Genomic DNA, 18,458 nt, shown 5'->3' with positions numbered 1-18,458 from the left:
CTCTTAGGAGTTACACTTGTACATCTTTTACACTCAAATATGACACTTAATGTATCATATTTGATAGAATTCCTTTACAGAATATTGTTTAACATATTTCTAGCTAATAAGAATACCATAGCTAAGATCTGTGTTAATTCAGATAAGGGTTTTCAACAGTCATTTCTTTGCATTTTGTTTCCAGATATAATGATTATCTTGCACTGCTTCTCAAAAGCACCCCTAAAATGTACATTTAGATACATGATTTGAGAACTTTTAAGCTTGTGCTACCCTTATTTACTTATTTTCATGCTGTTATGAGTGGAGATTATTTTTCTAAGTATTTCTGTCATCAACTGTGTCTTCAAAATTTTTAACCTTCTAAGTCATCTTACTCAGAAATATAGCACAAATTACAGATCTAGCAGTGTCGATAGCGTCACCAATACAAGATAGTTATGTGTGTAGTCCAGTATAATCTATTGAGTATTCTATTGCATAAAACTATTCTGACAAGTTCAGAATCATAAAAGGAGAAAAAAAAAAAAAAAAAACCTGGTATTTTTTGTGGTCTTTTTCTAAGACAGTTTTCAAATGCATTAAAATGGGTACTAAACCGTATTTTTATCTATAAATATGATTTAATCTTTCCAGGACTGTGGAAGATTAGCTTGTACTTCTCTTAAAGGATTTGTTTTGCTCACTGTTGTTTTTAGCTTGAGAGAAGCACCTTTGAGGTCTTATTCTGCACGCTCCTTGTTTCAGGTTTCCTCCAGTACTTGCCAGTCTGATGCATCTGATTCTACAGAAGCCTGTCAGAAGTCATCATTGTTTCAGTTTGCAGAGGTGAGTTTCTTTAAAAAGGGGTTTTTTTTCTAAGTGTTTCTTTTTAAGAAGCGTCTGACGTCCAGCTGAAAAGAAATCAAATGTCTTTAACAAAATTGATGCTGATATTGGTTCCCTCATTTTGAGGCTTATGCTGTTGAATCGTTCATCGGATTGATCAGACTTGAAGTGCAAGAGAGAGTGTTTAGGAGCATGGTGGAAACCCAAGTGCAGTAATGGAGCTGTGGTTTAAGCTGTAATTTGGAGATATGTCAGTCCTGTACTGAGTATTAAACTAGAGCCTTATTAACTAACTAAGGTTATAACGTGTGTTTGGGTGTTAATTTGGGTGTTTCTAATCTATTGTGGCTGCTTTAGTCATCGGCTCCATCCAAAGTAATTGTAGTTCTTAAATTTCCAAAATTTGCTTCTAGAACCACCAAACAGCTCTATGCAAGTGTGCTTTAATTGTGCAGTGTACAATATTTTTGTCAACATACTCCAGATACTGCTAGAAGTGGAACTGTGGTGTGTGTGTTGCTCTTTGAAGAGAGAAAATATCCAAGTCTTAATGGGTTTCACTGAACGTAAATAATATGACAAAAATGAGATTGCAAGGAACTCTGTCCCTCCGCAAGCATCGCTTGTTTCTTGGAATTGTTCCAGCTTTTGAAGCAGTCATAATACATGACACAGATATATTTAGTTGTATAGATACTGATTTTACAGGACACTGGGTAGTTTTTAAGTAAGGGTATATGGAAAGAAATTCTGTTGTAGTAGGGGCTTTTTATTGCCTGTATTCACACCAGCTGTGAATCTTTAATATTCATTGCCTTTGCACCATACTCCTCCCTAAAACATCATCACTTCTGGAGCAGATACACACAGGAAATAGGACTTTCCTTTCAGTTGGATATTTTAACATCAGCGCACAGGCCCTTGAGTTCCAGCTTAAGATCTGAGTCTTTCAAATGTATTAGAATTAAATAGAAGCACAGATCCTTTATTTCTGGTTAAAGGTAATGGCCAGAATGAAGTAGATAACCTGTAATTAGGCTCTTAAACAGCCTGCTGGCTTTTTCTTCCTTCTGAGGAAGAGGAAATGCCTGGTGTGCCAGCAATGAAAAGCAATACTTAGAGGCTTCTTAGAATTGGTTAATTCCAGTATAACTTGCGACACTTCTGTGGTGATGATTCAACATCCATTTTCCCATATTTCTGAGATACTTCTGTGTGCTTATGCTGCCAGTAGAGCAATGTCTTACTGAATTTCACTGCTGAATCTTTTAAAGAGTGAGACAAATACCAGCTCACCTAATTGTTTCAGTTCATTTTACAGTGCTGAAGGAGGGAAGTGACAGACCCGTGTGATAGTAGGCAGGAATTCTGTGCTGCCAGATATGCCCTTGCTGAGGGCTTCTGACCTCTGGCTTTTCCTTACCCGTTGAAGAAAAATTACAATGGTGCCAGGAAACAAGCTCACCTGCACTGCTAAAACATAGGGTTTAGAAGTAGCTTACTGATGATCAGTAATTACAAATGCAAATTAGCTGGTCTTATTTTTCAAGGATGTTAAGCAGCCTGTAGAGAGGGTGCACCTAACCAGTGCATGGTAGGTATGTATGTCAGTGGCAAAACAAATGGTATTTGTAGTAAAGTCTAACATTAATCAGAGGTGTCATTTGCAACAAAACTAGTGGGCACAAGTTAAACAATATGAAATGCACTTACCTTAGTGTTTTGGATAGATCTGGTAGCTCAAAATACCTGCACACGTTGTGTTCTTGTCCACACTTACCTTCTGTGGTGAGTAGCAATATGTGCCCTGTCATCACCACCATTCTGTAGTTTCAGGTCTTGCACTGAACTGTGAAATACAATAGTGTTAAGTATTTGTTGCTAACCCTTCTTTGACATATCAGCAGGCAAATAAAAGCCCTTCAAAAAAAGCCTGTTTTGTTGATCCTAGGAGAGATTTTCCTTCTGAAAAATAATTCGAGATTACCATTTCACAGATTACCTGTTTATGTGTTTCATGGAAAGCAGATACTGTTTGTTCTAAGGGTGTGTTGGTACTCGTTTGCATACTCTGGATACCAGGAGTCTTTTTTATGAGAGATTATAAATTTAGCGTGTTGAAGTGTGATACTGAAACTGAAGAGTTAGGTAATACAAGCATAATTGTTTTCCTGACAGATCTCTTCCAACACGTCACAGCCTGGAGTCCTGGGGGCAGTAAAACAAACGGAGGAGTCTGCATTGTTTCAGTTTGCTGAGGTATAATGGCTGAATGTGGTGGGGGAGGATGGGAGGAAGCAAGGAACCCGTAAGAGTTGTCACTGAATATTAAGCACCCTGTCTTATCAGGGTTTCCCATCAGGAGATGAATGTCTCCTGACAGCATTGTGTTGAGAAAGCCATGGGGGGAATAACCAGTGATAGGTTGAGATGAGATGTTGGCCAGTTCTACCGGCTGAGAGATACTGGGCTTGTGAATATTACCTAGCCTTCCATACCCAAAGGATCACTGCAGATTTAGTATCCAAATGGCCTTTTAATTTACATCTAAGAAAACAGCAAATAAAAGACATTCTGAAGTGACATTATGCAGTGCCTATGGAAGAGGCTGCAGCAGGGCGGAATGGTGACTGCCCTAGAGGCAGGAATCACTTGAAGAATCCTTGCAGGTCAAAGGAAGCTTATCACAACAACCACAAGGTTATTAAACAGCCTTGTTAGGTGGTGACTTATCAAACCTATCAGTTTCCCATAAATACGTAACCTTTTGAAGATTTGGAGTTCGTGAAATGCTGCTTTTAGGATTTTCTCCCATGTGTTGAATGTGCCTCTGTGAATTGACTTTCCACACATATACTCTTCTTGCCCATTTGGGGGAGTCTGATACTGCTTGCCGAATCAGTTAAGCCACAGGTGTATTTTGTGTGTGTCTGAAAAGGCTGGGATTGGAGCTGGTGCTATTGCAGAGGAGCATAAAGGGATTAAAAGATACTCTGTTATTCTGTGTGTTTACAGAGGATTGGCTACATACCACACACTTCTGTCTGTGAAATGTTGAGCTAATAGTTTACATTGTGTTTTTAGCTTGGCTAGAATCTGCCGTAGTGTTTTTCTTAGGAGGGCCAAGGAAAATAAATCAATTTACTGATTCAGGTGCCAGAAAATACCTGGCTACAAACACCCCTGTAAAAGATACAATAGAGTTAATATCTCTAATCATGACGGTGTTTTTATATGTGCCACATTTTTCAAAGTTAGAAGTCAATTTGCAAAGCTATTTTGACAAAATTAGTAGAACTGAGCAGGATAAAACTATGTGCTGAAGCCAGACTTCTAAACGAAGTTAAAAGATACAAACTGGAGAACATTTCTTGTTAATTTTATTGCAAAATGCTGGAGTGATACTGCAAGTGAATCTTCTAACTTAGTTGCAAAAAATCTGTCATTTTGGATATCTGCAGAGTTGAACAGAATATGTATTGCATTAAGTACAACATTCTTAAATTATCATGTAAAACCTGGCTTAGCCATACTCTCAGAATTTCACAGAACCTAAAATCATTTCCTCTCCTAATTGAACAAACAAAATGACAAACCTGAAGATTGTCATACGGATGTGACAGTGCATTGAGTTGCATGCCACTGCTGAGTGAGCTCCTTTGGCACACTGGAGTGCACATATGAATCATGAAATGTTAGGTAGAAGAGGTGCTTAGAAAGTTAATTAGGATTTACTGAGGACAGTTTTAGAGTCAGGGTTAATTTCTTTTTCTTGTAAAAATATTTAAATGTGCGTGCAGTCTGGAGGGGTTGGTTTTGTTCTGTGGCTGGAAATAGACAGAAATCTGGAAAGGAGGAAAAAAAAAAGAACAAAATTTTTAAAACCCGCCTAGTTAGCTGTGGTTACTCTTCCTGTGAAACCTTAATGACAGTGATGAACATCATTTTTTATCTACAGCGGCAGAGAAATGGTGTTTTTCTAAGCTGCTTTTTCTAATGGTGTTTTTTAGGTTGCTCCTGGGGAAAGTGTTGGGCATGATACAGAACCTCTTTAAGCTTTCTCCCCTGCTATTAAAACTGCTTGTGCTCTTTCAGCTATAAGGGCTTTCATTTGCACAGGCTGTCTTTGTCAAATTTGGCAAAAGTCCTGTTCCTTACTGTGCCACTTCTTACTGCACCTTGTCTATATGAACTCATTACTGCATTTAGTGACCTAAATTATGGTAGGCAATTTGCAGTGGGCTGCTGTCAGCAATGTACAGTGCTACAAAAGAAAAAAGAGAGGGAGAGAAAGTAGTTATTTAACCAGTAGCCAAGTAGACCTGTGAAGAAATGTAAAGTGTGCTCTGGTCTGATGTGCCTGGAGACTTCTGGCAGCCATCCCAGCTCAGTTTTGGTTCTGGCTGGGTGTTCCTCGTATGTTGCCTTTCTCTTCACCGCCTTTGCAGCAGGGTGAGTAAGAGTGCCTCTTTGTGAAGACAGTGATCCCATTGAGTAGGTTTGTCATTTAAAACAGACACCTTTACCCCAGGAGTACAAGTGCCCTGTCACTCAGAAACAGCTCGTTATGTCTGGAGTAGCATGGGATTCTTGCTGTCTTTACAGCCTCAGTTGGTCTTTCATCTTGGGTTGTCTAGCTCAAGTGCTCTAGTTGTCAATTAAAGCTGTTCAGGATATGGCTAATGAGGCCTGCCCTGTGACTTGCCACAACAGATGATGAAAATCCTGGGAGCAAGACTTTGTTTGGTCCTGTGGGTGCGCAGGAAAGTGCCTTAGAGGTCTTCAAAGATGATGTGACATCCTCATAAGAGCTTTTTGTAGTTTGGACTGTTGTCAAGTTACACAGTCGGCTTTCTCATGCTGCTCTGACCATGCAAGTAGTTGGCCCTACTTTTGTCCTTCTCATTTGAACCTTTATGGAAAGGCTGTGATTTCTGAGCAGTGGTCCGTGTTCCTTAGGGACACAGGCTGTCTGCTCACAGGGGCTGGTCACTGTCCCCTTCCTTGCCGTGAGAGGGAAGCAGAACAGATGGGACCCCTTGCTCTCTTGGTCTTACTGCATCTGTGTTTGGCAAATGTGAACAGATGGTGGTGATTGCTTCCTTGAGAGGAAAGATGAGTACCTCTTGGATTTATTTTCCTAAACTCTTATTCATTATTAACAAAAGGGCTTATGGAGTATGGAAGCAAAAGAACGGCTAGTTCAACCGTCTTAAAAATAAAACAAATCCACAAACACCAAACTTCTTGCTTTCAGCAGCTTTTCTAATTTTTTTCTCTAGGTAATTTAATTAAAAAAAAAAAAAAAGTCACGTGCAGCATGCAACAAGGTCGAATTTTTTTTTTTTCCCGAGTCCAGCATGTTACTATCATTTAAGGAAAAAGGCATGCCTGAGGATGATTTTTGTCCCTGCTGCATTCTCACTTTGAGAAGGTTTGCTCTCTCTTTATTTCTGTGCAGAACAGGAAGTTTGAATCCAAACCTTTTTGTCAAAATGACTTGAAATTGGGAGTGTAAAAACTAGTGAGTGTTTTTCAGCTTTCCTGTATGTAAAGCTGTAATCTTCCCAGGTAAAGACAAATGTATTTGCCCTTTGCCCACATACTGAAATTAAAAATGTTTATGTTGAAATGAAATGCCTGTTCTAGGAGGAAAAAGTAGTAGCATGCTTCTTTTGCAAACTGTACTGTAATATAGTAGTTAAAATCACACCTGTATTGTAATAAAAGATAGTAACTTGATCCTAATGATCCTCCAGTTAAACCTCTATGTAAGTAAAGGGCTGTTTGTGGTTGTAGTACTGGAGGTTCTGATTATTCTAATTAAGGCTGGAAGATGTTCATAAGACAGGGAATGGGATCTGTAATCTCACTGAGACCTGATTGATCAGCCATTCTTCTCCTTCTGATGTTTGGCCAGTAACTTCATCAGAATGAGTTGCACGCTTGTGTTGCCTGCTGTTTGTTTTCTTAACTCTTAAAAAGATTTTTTTTTTTCATCATATGAAGTGTCTGCTTCCTCTCTTTCTTTTAGTACTATAAAGATCTCACATTTTGTTAGGAACACCTGATGTCTTGTCAGAATTTCTTTACTCTTTCCTCACTTTCTGCATTAGGAGGCAAGATATGCTTGTATGTTCTCAAGTTATAATTCAGTGTGTGGGGGTGTTTTTCTATCCTTTTTCTGCCATTCATATTGTGCTGAAAAAAAAAAAAAAATCATTGAGATGAGCATTTGTTATAATAGAAAGACAAAAAGTTGAGAGCATCTTCCTGGAAAGTGCAATGTACAAGATCACTTAGTCAAGTGGGGTCCTGAGCAGGTTCACTGAACTGTCTCAAAGCAAAACTAGGATGTTGAAATACTTCAGTTTAATATTAAAAATCACTATTAATGTACATTTGAATATTATTCACTGTATTTTAAATAGCTTTAAGTGGAATGGATGTCCTGGATTTTGGTGGAGAAGGATGCAGTGGGGAGTGTAATAATAAATTATTTGTCAGGTAATTGAAAGATAAATTCTTCAAATAACCCAGTTTAAAAAAAAAAAATAATAATAATTACAAGGAAAAAGGCAAACACGATAATTTTTGCATCTAGAAGATCATAGAACCATAGAATGATTTGAATTGGAAGGGACCTTAAGGCTCATCTCATTCCGAGCCCCCTGCCACATGCAGGTACGCTTTCCTCTTGATGAGGTTTCTCAAAGCCCCATCGAGCCTGGCCCTGAACACCAGCCTCTCTGGGCCACCTGTTCCAGTGCCTCACCACCCTCGGAATTAGGAATTTTTCGTAACATCTGCTGTAAACCTGCCCTCTTTCACCTTAAAACCGTTGCCCTTGTCCTGTCACTACCTGTCTAATCATGGTCCGAAGTGTGATTTTTTGTGGTGAGGGAGATAGCACAGAAACATCGGTCTTTTTGTCCCAAGGCTTTTTAAGGCTTCCAGGTCAAATACTACCACGCACTGCCATGCTAAAAAAGGCCACATATCACAAATAATAATAATTCTTGTATTCCTGAATTCATAATGCTGCACCGGAAAGCGGGTCTGGAAAAATTGGGCTATAAAAGCAATTTCTTAAAGTGGTAATAGTAGTTATTTGCTCATCACAGGTGTTGGCACACCAACAGCTCTTTGGAAGGCTAGATTTGATCTCCAGACATAGGTCTTACTTCCTTTTTCAAAACTAAAGAAAGTGAAACAAGAAGTGCCTTTGAGGACAGATGGTCCTCTTCTGTGTCTAAAAAATGGGAAATACTGACCAGACCTTCTAGGAGAGTTTTAGTTAACCTTAACAACTAATAGTGCGTATTTTTAAGCAACAGGTATGATTTGTTCACTTAGTCACATAAAGCAGACGCAACACACACAGCATGACAGAATATTAGCTGTGGACAGTACAAACATAGAATATCCATGAATGTAATCTAAGGAAGGAATGATGTATTTGCTTGTATTCTCCTGTTTTCTACATATCTGTTAAGTGTTTCTTGGGTGGGATTGCCTGTCTGAAATAGGGCCTTTTGCCAGAAAGAACTAAAAGTGACTGATTTAACTAATCTCTTATTTTCCATTCTTTTCCACCCTTCCTTTCTGTCATTTCTGTATGCCACTGAAATGTTTTCTCCTCTGTTCATTTGTAACCTAGATCTCATCAAATACTTCCCAGTTGCCAAGTCCCGAGCCAGTAAAGCACTGTGGGAAGTCGGCACTCTTCCAGTTGGCAGAGGTAAAGTTATACCCGGTAGTGTCAGAAAGGGAAGATGTGTGTAGCTTTTCCACAAAAAAAAAAAAAAAAAGAATTGTTTAAGGTTTGCTCTAGTATCAAATTGAGTATTTCCAGAAACATAGATTAGTAAATAATGACATATCAAGAGAAGTAGGCAGTGGCTATGGTCCCAGGGACCTAGTCTTTTAAACATTTCTGAATGTGTGTATTTTCTTAGAGCATGGAAAGTTACACTTCTTTTTAGGAAAATTAGCTTTATAACTGTAATAAAGACAATGCTCAGGAGACCAGCACAGACAGGAGATAACAGTATTCTTCTTAATGAGGAGCTGGATACCAGGATTAAAAAAATAAAGCTTTAGTTATAATGACTGTAAGGTGCATTGCTTAATCGGGGACTGAGAATAGGAAAAGAAAAGTAGACTTTGAGGTCATCAGGAATCTGTATGAAGAGTTGGAAGTTGATGCAGTATATTAAATTCTGAAATTGGCAGCTGTCAGTAATAATCAGAAATGTAGAGTCAGGTTTCTTCAAAGTCCTAGAAATTCTCTGTAAGACTTAAATATAACCTTATAGAGATCTCCTCTTTGATATGGATGATTCACTCAAAAATCTCTGATGTTTGATGTTCAAATGCTATTCTTTGTGTTGATTGAAAGATGAAGATACATGCTGTATTCTAGACAAATAAGGGGATATACTAGCACATTACTTGTACACTTTCTGTTATTTTTTTGTTGTGGTGTTTTAGTTTTTTATTTCAAATTCACATCCTATTTCAGTAAGGAAAATGGTTCTCTCGATCCTATCTAGTTGCAGCCAGCCCTGTAATTCTTGCTGGTGAGGTCAGTCCGTCTCGGGGAAAAAGGCAGAGGTTGGAAACATTGAAGTGAAAGTATTTAATGTCTTGTTCTATGGATATTCTTGTGAGACTATGGCTTTATAGGAATTTATGAGTGGAAGAAAATCTGCCTGACTGTACAGGCAGTCTCTGGCAGTAGTAGAGTTTCTGGCTATGTGCTCTATTGCCAGCAGTGTCTGTGGAAGGGTGGATACACCTAACTGTGATCAGTGATCCGTAAGGGTATTTTGCTGTTGCAGCTCTGGGACAGCAGAAGGGCTGGTGGTATTTACTCAGAGACACCAGAAGTTTTTAATAAGGTCTCCAACAGGACAGCAGGAGGCTGAGAAGTGCTGTTCCAGAGTAAGGCTTATTGCTGAGTGCAGCCTGATTTTGAGAAGTCAGTATTAGAAGCTGTGATTTGACTGTGAAGCTTGCAAAGCCCTAATTTAGTAGAAGGACAGATGCTTGTCCACAGGAGTGCACAGTTTGTACTGCAGGTGGCAGAAAAAGTGAAGCTAAGTCTGGCAGGGTGATGTATGTTGGACAGGTTTCCGTGATCTCAGCGATTGCTCAGACAGATTCCTGCAAGCCTAATTTAATACACAAAATGGACGTTAAAGGTTCTGATTCAAACAGGGAAAAACACAGCTGATGTGCTAGGCACATCATCCACATCTCTAGCTCTTGTAGTACATCTGTGCTATTGATTTTTTCTCCTGTGTTTTTTTCCCCAGTTTTGGAGATCTCTAATGTTGGATCGTAGTTGGATAAATGATATGTGAGAGATTCAGCCTAAATTTTCAGATAGCAGTTCAGGACCTGGTTTGGAGCATCCCAAATAAACCATGTTCATAATCACCTCGAGGGTGTCTTAGGTTTGCAAGTGGATTTGGCAGTCAGCTGTGCTATGCTACTGTAACTCCAAACCTCACTTGTGCACTGGAGGGGACTGCACTACTGTTTCCATGCTGCTGGCATGGCAAGTGGCTGGTGCGTGGGAGCGTGTCTTCTTCAGCATACCACAATGCTCTGCTCCTACTTCATCTCTCCGCTATGTGGATTAAACAATTTTATCTTCAATTTTTTTCCCCCATCTTCCCTATCCCTTCCTTTTTGATATTTCACAGTATTTCATAGATGGTGATTAAGATAAAATGCAGAAGGGGGCTAAATTATTTTCCAAAAATTCTGAGGATTTCTTAAGTTTCTGCGGATGATTGGAGCAGACGCTCTGCATTCTAAAGCCTGGGAGGCTGTTGCTGTCCAGCTTTGCTGAGTCCCTTGCTCTGTGCAGCGTTCAATGCAGAGGCACAAGAGTGAAGGCAGGCAGTGCGAGAGCGGAGCATCGCCTCACCAAGGCAAGGAGGCCCCTTCCCAGCACTAACAGCCCTTGGCTGTGAGCAGCATGTGGAGGCTTGAGCTCTAATGGCCAGAGCTTGGGAGGTGCTGGGAAGAGCTGCACCTTCCAGGAGATGTAGAGACAATCTTGTTTTTTATTTCCTTTATGGCAGTGACAGGCCAAATTCTTCAGTCGACTTTGTAGGCCTATATTGGTTGAGAGCATAGGGATAGGGTGTAAATACTTTAGTTCCTAAGTCCCTTATAACTTCACTTTCTTATGCAGCCTAAAGAATGAGGTATAAGAAAGCCCCAAGCCTGGTCAGAGATAATGGGATATGGCCTTAAAAATACAACATTATCTTCACACTAGTGGCCATCCTAATACTGATACTTGAAATTTGTTTAGAAAAAGGTAATTTCTTTGCACCTAGCTCAAAACTGATACAAAACACTCAAAGTACTGAAGAGGATCATGGCCTCATACAGGATAAAGATTCTGGAGGATAATCAGCTACATGTTTGCATGAGAGCCTCCTTTTACTCTGAGGAGTAGTAAAGATTACCAAAGACTTGAGGGCTCCTACTTAACTTTGGGTTCAGAGCATCTCTTTTATATGAGTCCTACAGGACACCAAAAGGCAATACCATAGCCTGAAAGGAATAGCCTCCTTTACCTATGATAATGAAATGAAATAATGAAAAATTTTGGAATCCAGTGTCCTGCTAAGTCTTTAAAAACACCACCGGCTGAGTTGCATACTGGTGAAGATTGTTGCTTAACTGCTGGAGTCTGGGAGAGCATGTGTTTCAATTCATCCTGCTCCTCAAAGGGAGTCCTGACAAGAAAAACCCCAAATCTTTATGTAACATTCAAATCTTCAAGTGACTTTTAGAGTACAGTGGCATTACCCACCAGCCCAGTTGGAGTGGGCTTTTATTCATACCAGCATGCGCCGGTCTGCACTTCTTTTTCAGTATATCATCTTATTAATGAAATTTGGGAAGGGGGATACAATCTGTTCAAATCTGTGTCATAAACATAAAAGAATTGGTAGTGATAAAAGAATGGTTTATTTGTGTTGGTTTTTCTCTCCGTAGATTTCTTCAAGTACATCCCGTTCGGGGCCTTCTGATTTAACGAAACAGTGTGGAACATCAGCGTTATTTCAGCTGGCAGAGGTAATACTAAAGCACTGGTGACTGATGGCCCCCGGTACAGTGTGGTGGAGAAGTCGAAGCTATTGCTTGCCAAAGTCTGCAAGGCAGAACAGTGATGCAGTTATAATTGCACCACTGTTATTATTATAGAACCATAAATTATCATGGCTTAGATGCCACAAGTCAAGATTTCCCCAGATTAGGCATCAACTTAGAGGTTTCTAAGAGTCCGGTGCAGCTGGGAAGTACCACCAGTTCCTGGTGGTGAAGGGACTTTGCAATTGAACTTGATTCAATTGGTTTAGGCTTTGAGGTTTTGGGGTTTGGCTGAGGGACACAAATAGTTGAGAGAGAGGACTGGATGTCTGTGTTACCAAATTTGGGCATTGCCATTACAAATTCTTGTTAATGGTCACGAGCTGCTTTCATTTATTTTTGCTTTTCATGCCCATTTAATTTTTCAGGTGAACTAATAGGTCAATAACTTTTATAGAAGTTCTGCTATGATAACTCTCAGCAGATCTTCCTTCTGGGAGCAGTTAAAACCAATGGCACTTTATTGAAATTTTGCCTTTTTTTGTTGTTGTTTCTAAACACATTTTTTAAGCTTTCCCAGTCTTGAAGGTGGTTTAGTTACAAGCTTATTTAGACAAGACAGAAGTCACTTTTTTTTGTAGCCACATTTATAGCTCTGTACTGCTGGCTACTGCAGAAGAAGCAAATGTATAAAAGGAAAAAGATCCATTGGCTAAGAGATGAATGTTAAATTGACAAAATATTCTTAGTCCAATGAGCTCTATATTAAAGATTTAGCTTTTGAAAAATCACACGCTGTGCTTAACACTGCAGTGTAGTAAAAAAGTCAAAGAAGTACCTTTGTACCATGTCAGCATATTTGTGGAGTTCTCCTTTGCCTGGTCTGACCTGCTTTACAATAGACACTATGTGCTGCCCCAGCTGTGGTGCTTTACATTGCTCAGCCCAGCTTGTCCTGAACAAGATCAGTAGTTTCTACCTTGTGCAGCAAGAATTTTGGAAACCTGCTGCAAAAACATCCCAGTCGTTGGAGTTATGTTCTTACATAAATTAGTATGAGAGACTTTTTTAGTTTGCAAGGAAAAAAAGCCTTGCCAATTTGAGAAATCTAAAGTGGACCTAAAGAGAGCCCAGGTGTCTGGGGGAGGTACATCCATACTGACCACATGGCCTGTGGGCTGAGCTGTAGGAACCTTCTGATGTCTGGTTCAAAGCAAGCCTCTTCCATCTGGTTTTGCTCCAGGTGACTGGTTGACATTTGTTCTAAAAACAAAACTGCGCTGGGAATTCAGCTTGGGGGCTTTGAGAGGACACAGCAAGAACAAAGCATGTCTTCTCAAGGGGAATTGGTTGGTGCCGTGAAGGACTGCCTTCTGTAGAGGTGTCCACATAGCTTACAGGTGGTGCAAAACAGAGATGATCTCCCAAGCGAGTGCTGCAGGAACATGGCAATTTGAGGACCTTCTGACAGCTCTTTTTTTGAATATCGATGTTCCTCAGATAGTATAAGGATTTTGGTTTCCATTAGTGTTATCTCCAGAAGGAGATAACCATGGCAACCACTGCTGCTTTGCAGTTCTTTGCAAAATTAGCCTGTGACATGAGAAGAAAGATTCGGAATGCTTTTGTACTACCTTCCAAATTATTTCTTACATCCGAATAAAAGAAAGTAATCTCAGTTAGTGAGATTCAGTAAACGTTTTTTCCCTCCCTCCTTCAAGGCCATTTAGAAAATGGAGAAAGGAATTGTATTAGAGATGTTTGAAAGCTGAAGGGAACGGATGTGAGATTTCAAGTAACTTGTCTGTGGCAATAGTCAGAGACAACTGTTCGGTTGCATTTCGGATATTGTGAAAATCTATCTAGCAGTGGGTTGCCAGATTATATAAAGAGCCTTAAAGGAAACACCACTGAGCTCAGTTGGAGTCTTTTTCTATTAGAGCAATAGAACCCACCAGCCTTATTGTAGCGCTTAGCCCTCATCCCGCTGCATCAGTTTCAGCAGGGCTTCAGCCTGTTTTTCAGTACTGTCCTGTAGCACAGTTTGCTTTCCTAAACTAAAATGCCAGAGACATTCCCTGTTAGTATAAGTAAGTAATGTTAACAGTTGATGTTTGTTTCATGGGACTGTTTTTAAACTTACTTTAGATGTGCCTTGCTTCAGAAGGAGTAAAAGTGAAAGAATCTGGGAAAACAAAAGTGGAAGCGCTGGAGGATGAGGAAGGGGATGTTTCAGAGGACATGGAAGTAGGACTGGAGAAAACAACATTAAAAGACTCCAGTAAAGGAAAAGTAGAACAACTGGAGATAGAGAAAATGCAAAACCCAGATGAAACAAAAGCTGAGGAATCAGAAACTGCAAAATGCAGAGACTTTACTAGTCTTGCAATGGAAAACAGTCTTTTTGAGAGAAAGGATAACGCAAAGGATCACATGTGCCGTTCTCCAGAGCTTTTCATGAGTGACATGAGTATCCTTGGGCTAAAGCCAGAAAAGATAAAGAAGAAAAAGAAAAAAAACAAGTTGGACCGGCACACAAATGAAAAATCCACCCCCAAGAAATCTTGTAAAAAGAGGCAGTCCTCCGAGTCGGACATTGAAAGTGTAATGTACACAATTGAAGCCGTGGCCAAGGGGGACTGGGGTGCTGAGAGACTCGCGGACACTCCCCGCAAAAAAAACCGCCCCGTCTCAAATGTGAAGGGAAACATGTTGGATACAAAATCACCAAAGAAAAAAGTGAAATCGAAAGAGAAGAAGACATCGAAGGAGAAACTGATGGAGACCACCAAAGAATCAAAGCCTCCCGATTTCCTTAGTATTGAAGCCGGCAAGGAAGTACCGTGTGAGGCTTCTGATAACATTAAAGTGGAACCACTGACCCCAACAGAGGAGGTGGTACCCCAAAGCTTACCAGAACAGGTCAAAACTGAGGACAGTGACTGTGTTAAAAAGATAGAAACGTGTGGCTCCAGGAAATCGGAGAGATCTTGCAAAGGTGCTCTTTATAAAACTCTGGTGTCAGAGGGCATGCTCACATCTCTGCGCGCTAATGTGGACAGAGGTGGGTGGCTGTGAGTGTTTTGTTTACAGCATGAACTGCAAAAGCCTGCTTGGAGTGGGAGGAAAAGCCAAAGTCAATGTTTAAGCTGGAGCAGCGTGCAGTGGGAATGTTGTGTCTGGCCCCCTGAGATGCTAGGGACAGGTGGAGTGGCTGGACTCCATGTTCCAGGGCGGGTTGTTTGAAGACTTGTGATCTGTGTTCTTGCTTTCCTCACAAATTCCTAATTGCTCTATTTTCGTCTTTTGTGATCTGAGTTTTAACTTCTTGACTGCAGGTTTTGCTGTTTAATTTGTTAGCCTGCTGATAGATGTGTGCAGGATTTGTGATGTATGTAACCCCCAACAATTACCTTGTTTCTATATAAACAACTCTCGTGGTTGTGAGCATGGTTCTCAATCCTGCAAGGAGCAAATGTGTTCTGGTTTTGCTTTGGTTGTTAGTTTTGCTGTAGGCAGTAAGTGAGAACCCTTCATCTTCTGGAAGGACAAATTTAAGATAATTTTCTGGAAGCTTTCATTGAAATGTCTGGAAATGTATTTTTCCAACTGGTAGATTTATATGTGTAATTAAAACAGTCAGAAAAGAAAAAAGATGTTTGTAATTTAGGGAAGCTTATTACTGTATATCTCTTCATCTCTTTCTTCTTTATACCTTAAGAGATCTTGACTTTTGAGGTGGTACAGGAAAAGACAGGACAGGGGATGCAGAATAGTTGTCAATATCATCATTGCCCAGTATAAAATGAAAAATGTTTTGTAACTGCCTTCAAAAAGATCAGGCTTCATAAGTTGCAGTACTGACTGCAGTACTTTGTTTTGGAACATTTTTCTGAAGATGGGAAACAATTTTCTGCCTTCATCACAGGAAAAAGAAGCTCAGGAAAGGGTAACTCCTCAGATCATGAAGGATGCTGGAATGAAGAAATCTGGGCCTTTTCCCCAAGTGGGACAAGTGGGAACAAAAAACTGAAAAAGACTAAGCCAAAGGAAGAGTTTGTATTTGGGTAAGTTGTCGTTTAGCACTGTTTGATGTTTTAATTAGGTCAGCCTAATAATCTAAGAGTGAATCCTCCTCACTGCAGCTAAGTGACCTGCATCGAACACCAAAATAATCACAATTCCTAAAATAAAACACCCAGTTGGACTGAGTCATGCGCTAAATACCTGTGTTTATACAGCCAAGCAATTCCTTTGAGATCACCCCAGTTTACATGACTGAAAGTGAATTTGAATGATGTTATTTGCTCAGTTCTAAACAAACCACAAGATACTTACCTGCTCAAAAAGTGGTGAAGAGGGTTACTCACATTTTCACAGTACTTTGCAAGCACTGTTTAAAGTTCTGGGTAGGTGTTCAGTCATCATAAAGCAGATTAGACTAGAAAAAATAGATCTCTTTGCCCACTTTGAGAGATTGCTTACAGAGGAATAATAAACAATATTCTTATATTGGCAAATAATTATGATAAATATGTCATTTTTCTGTTGTAGAGAAAATATATTTAAACTGTTTATCTCCACCATGATGAAATTAAATATATCTTTAAAACATTTAATGAGTATAGATGCATTAAAATTAGCAAGGCTGCACAGAATTACTTTCCTGGTACACAAGTTAATGATTTTTGTCAGAGTATTACAGATTTATTTAGCTGCAGGCGCAGTAGTTAAATTTGGGTAGCCATTCATACTTGCAAATTCTTGCAGATGGGAAAATGAATTTAAAGGGGGAGTTTTTCCATATTTCATGCTTAAAATTATAATATGTTTGGTTTTGAGGGTTTACAGTACACTTTTTACAAGTTAGTCTTTGTGACATCTAGTTGCAGCTCACTTTCAGCAAAGATATTAAATCAGTGGGAATCCCCAAGTCTTGTTTATTGGAATAGTCAACAAAAATTAGTGAAGAAGAAATGGAACACTTTGTATTTTTATAGCTTTGTACAAGTTTTGGAATTATTTTTAAGTTTAAGCTGAAAGATTAAAAACTTTTCACATATAATGGTGGGAAAACTGATCACATCTTGTAGCATAAAGAAAGTAGTTGCAAATTACTTATTCAAAGTAGCTAGGAAAATCGTCTAAATCATTCATTCAATGCTGTTCTACCCTCATTATCTGGCTGGATGAGGAAATACATATTTTCCAATCTCTCATTTTTGTTCAGTTGCGTCATTAATGAGTATTATTTAATAAACCCTGTAAAGACAGAATTAAGAATTGGTAAAGCAAAAGTGCTGGAGAAGGTATCCTGTATCCCTTTTCATTGCCATTACCTGATCTTCTGGCTACTTGAAGAGCTGGTTTTACCTCTACCTGCTCCACTTCAGTCCCTCTGCTCCCTTCAGAATGACATCATTTTCCCTTTGTCCACTTCCCTTCCCCATCAGTAGCTTCCCGCGTTTCCCTGTTGGTCTGGCTCAGATGTGCTTTTCTCCACATAGAAAGGAGCCCACTCCTTTTCCAGGCAGGGCTCTACCTGTATGTATCTCCTGGCAGGACTAGGCTGTGCAGCATGAGCACCTCAGCTCAGCTACACGTGTCTAACCAGCCTGCTGAGAGGCTCTTAAAATTCCTGACAGTGTGGATGGTTTTTTTCTTTTTCCTTTAAATAATTAATTGCTGACACAGAGCTAGCAGCGCTCCCCGTTGCCTGCACATCTCTGGAGTTATAAATTCCTAGCCAGGATGGCAGCTCATCCACTGTCAGAGGAGGTTCGACCTTCCCAATTAAAGCTGCAGCCCCTGACATGCCCTTGGGGCAGGAGCTGAGGCAGGTGGGAGCATTCAGTGGGAGAGGAGCTGAGTCAGAGGATGGCATTGCACTGACAGCTGTCAGAGCAGAAACCGGATGGTTTTGTGGCTCTCAGGGAACATCCGTGTGGAGGAGAAAAAGGCAGCGGCACCAAGCACTGCTGATGTCAGATACCTTTGTGATTTAAAACCAAAATAAAACGTGTACACAATCAAACAAACCCCACCGTGCACCTGGTCTGCAAAGAGCCGAGGCTGTATTTTAAGGTGGAAAATAGCTTACTGAAAGAAGTAATAATTACAGAGGAAAAATGAGGTATCTTTCTGTGTATCAAAGCTTTCAGAATGCAATTTGTTTGAAGTGCTGCTTCAGAAAGCAGAGAGAAGTACCATGTTTCTTGTGATACTTCCAAGTGTATGAGGGCCATCCTTCCAACAGTCATGCCAGCTTCTGTCAAGCTGAGGTTTTTCATAGCAAGGAGAATTAAAAACAAGTGGAAAATGTCGTTGTTCCTGTGTCATTGACAGTGCTATTTATAACCTGCCTAACTGTGTGCACTGCCTTTTACTAAAACACAACTTCTACTTCTGCCTGGCTGCAAAAATTTGCAGGAACAGAGTGCTTACGCAAGCCAATGTAGTCATTACAGCTGGAAATGTTGTGCCATCCTCTTGAGTGCTTTGTTTTCTTC

The 18,458-nt window shown here is 39.9% G+C and overlaps 1 protein-coding gene across 20 annotated transcripts in view; it reads left to right on the top strand.

Moving 5' to 3' along the window:
* The window catches only part of BBX (BBX high mobility group box domain containing), a 141,024-nt gene that overhangs the window by 95,744 nt on the left and 26,822 nt on the right, over positions 1–18,458 (top strand). For 16 of the 20 annotated variants that reach the window (XM_040054298.2, XM_040054336.2, XM_058419192.1 and 13 more), the window contains 6 exons: positions 748–828; positions 3,007–3,087; positions 8,489–8,569; positions 11,854–11,934; positions 14,098–15,013; positions 15,878–16,016. In XM_040054298.2, coding sequence (XP_039910232.1) covers positions 748–828; positions 3,007–3,087; positions 8,489–8,569; positions 11,854–11,934; positions 14,098–15,013; positions 15,878–16,016 — 1,379 coding nt within the window. The remainder of the gene's footprint in view (positions 1–747; positions 829–3,006; positions 3,088–8,488; positions 8,570–11,853; positions 11,935–14,097; positions 15,014–15,877; positions 16,017–18,458) is intronic. The other 4 variants (XM_040054312.2, XM_040054363.1, XM_040054320.2 and 1 more) reach the window with 3 other exon arrangements.

Source organism: Hirundo rustica, chromosome 2 (assembly GCF_015227805.2).
Source record: "Hirundo rustica isolate bHirRus1 chromosome 2, bHirRus1.pri.v3, whole genome shotgun sequence".
In the NCBI taxonomy this organism is placed as follows: domain Eukaryota; kingdom Metazoa; phylum Chordata; class Aves; order Passeriformes; family Hirundinidae; genus Hirundo; species Hirundo rustica.
This window is presented reverse-complemented; position numbering and strand designations above follow the sequence as displayed.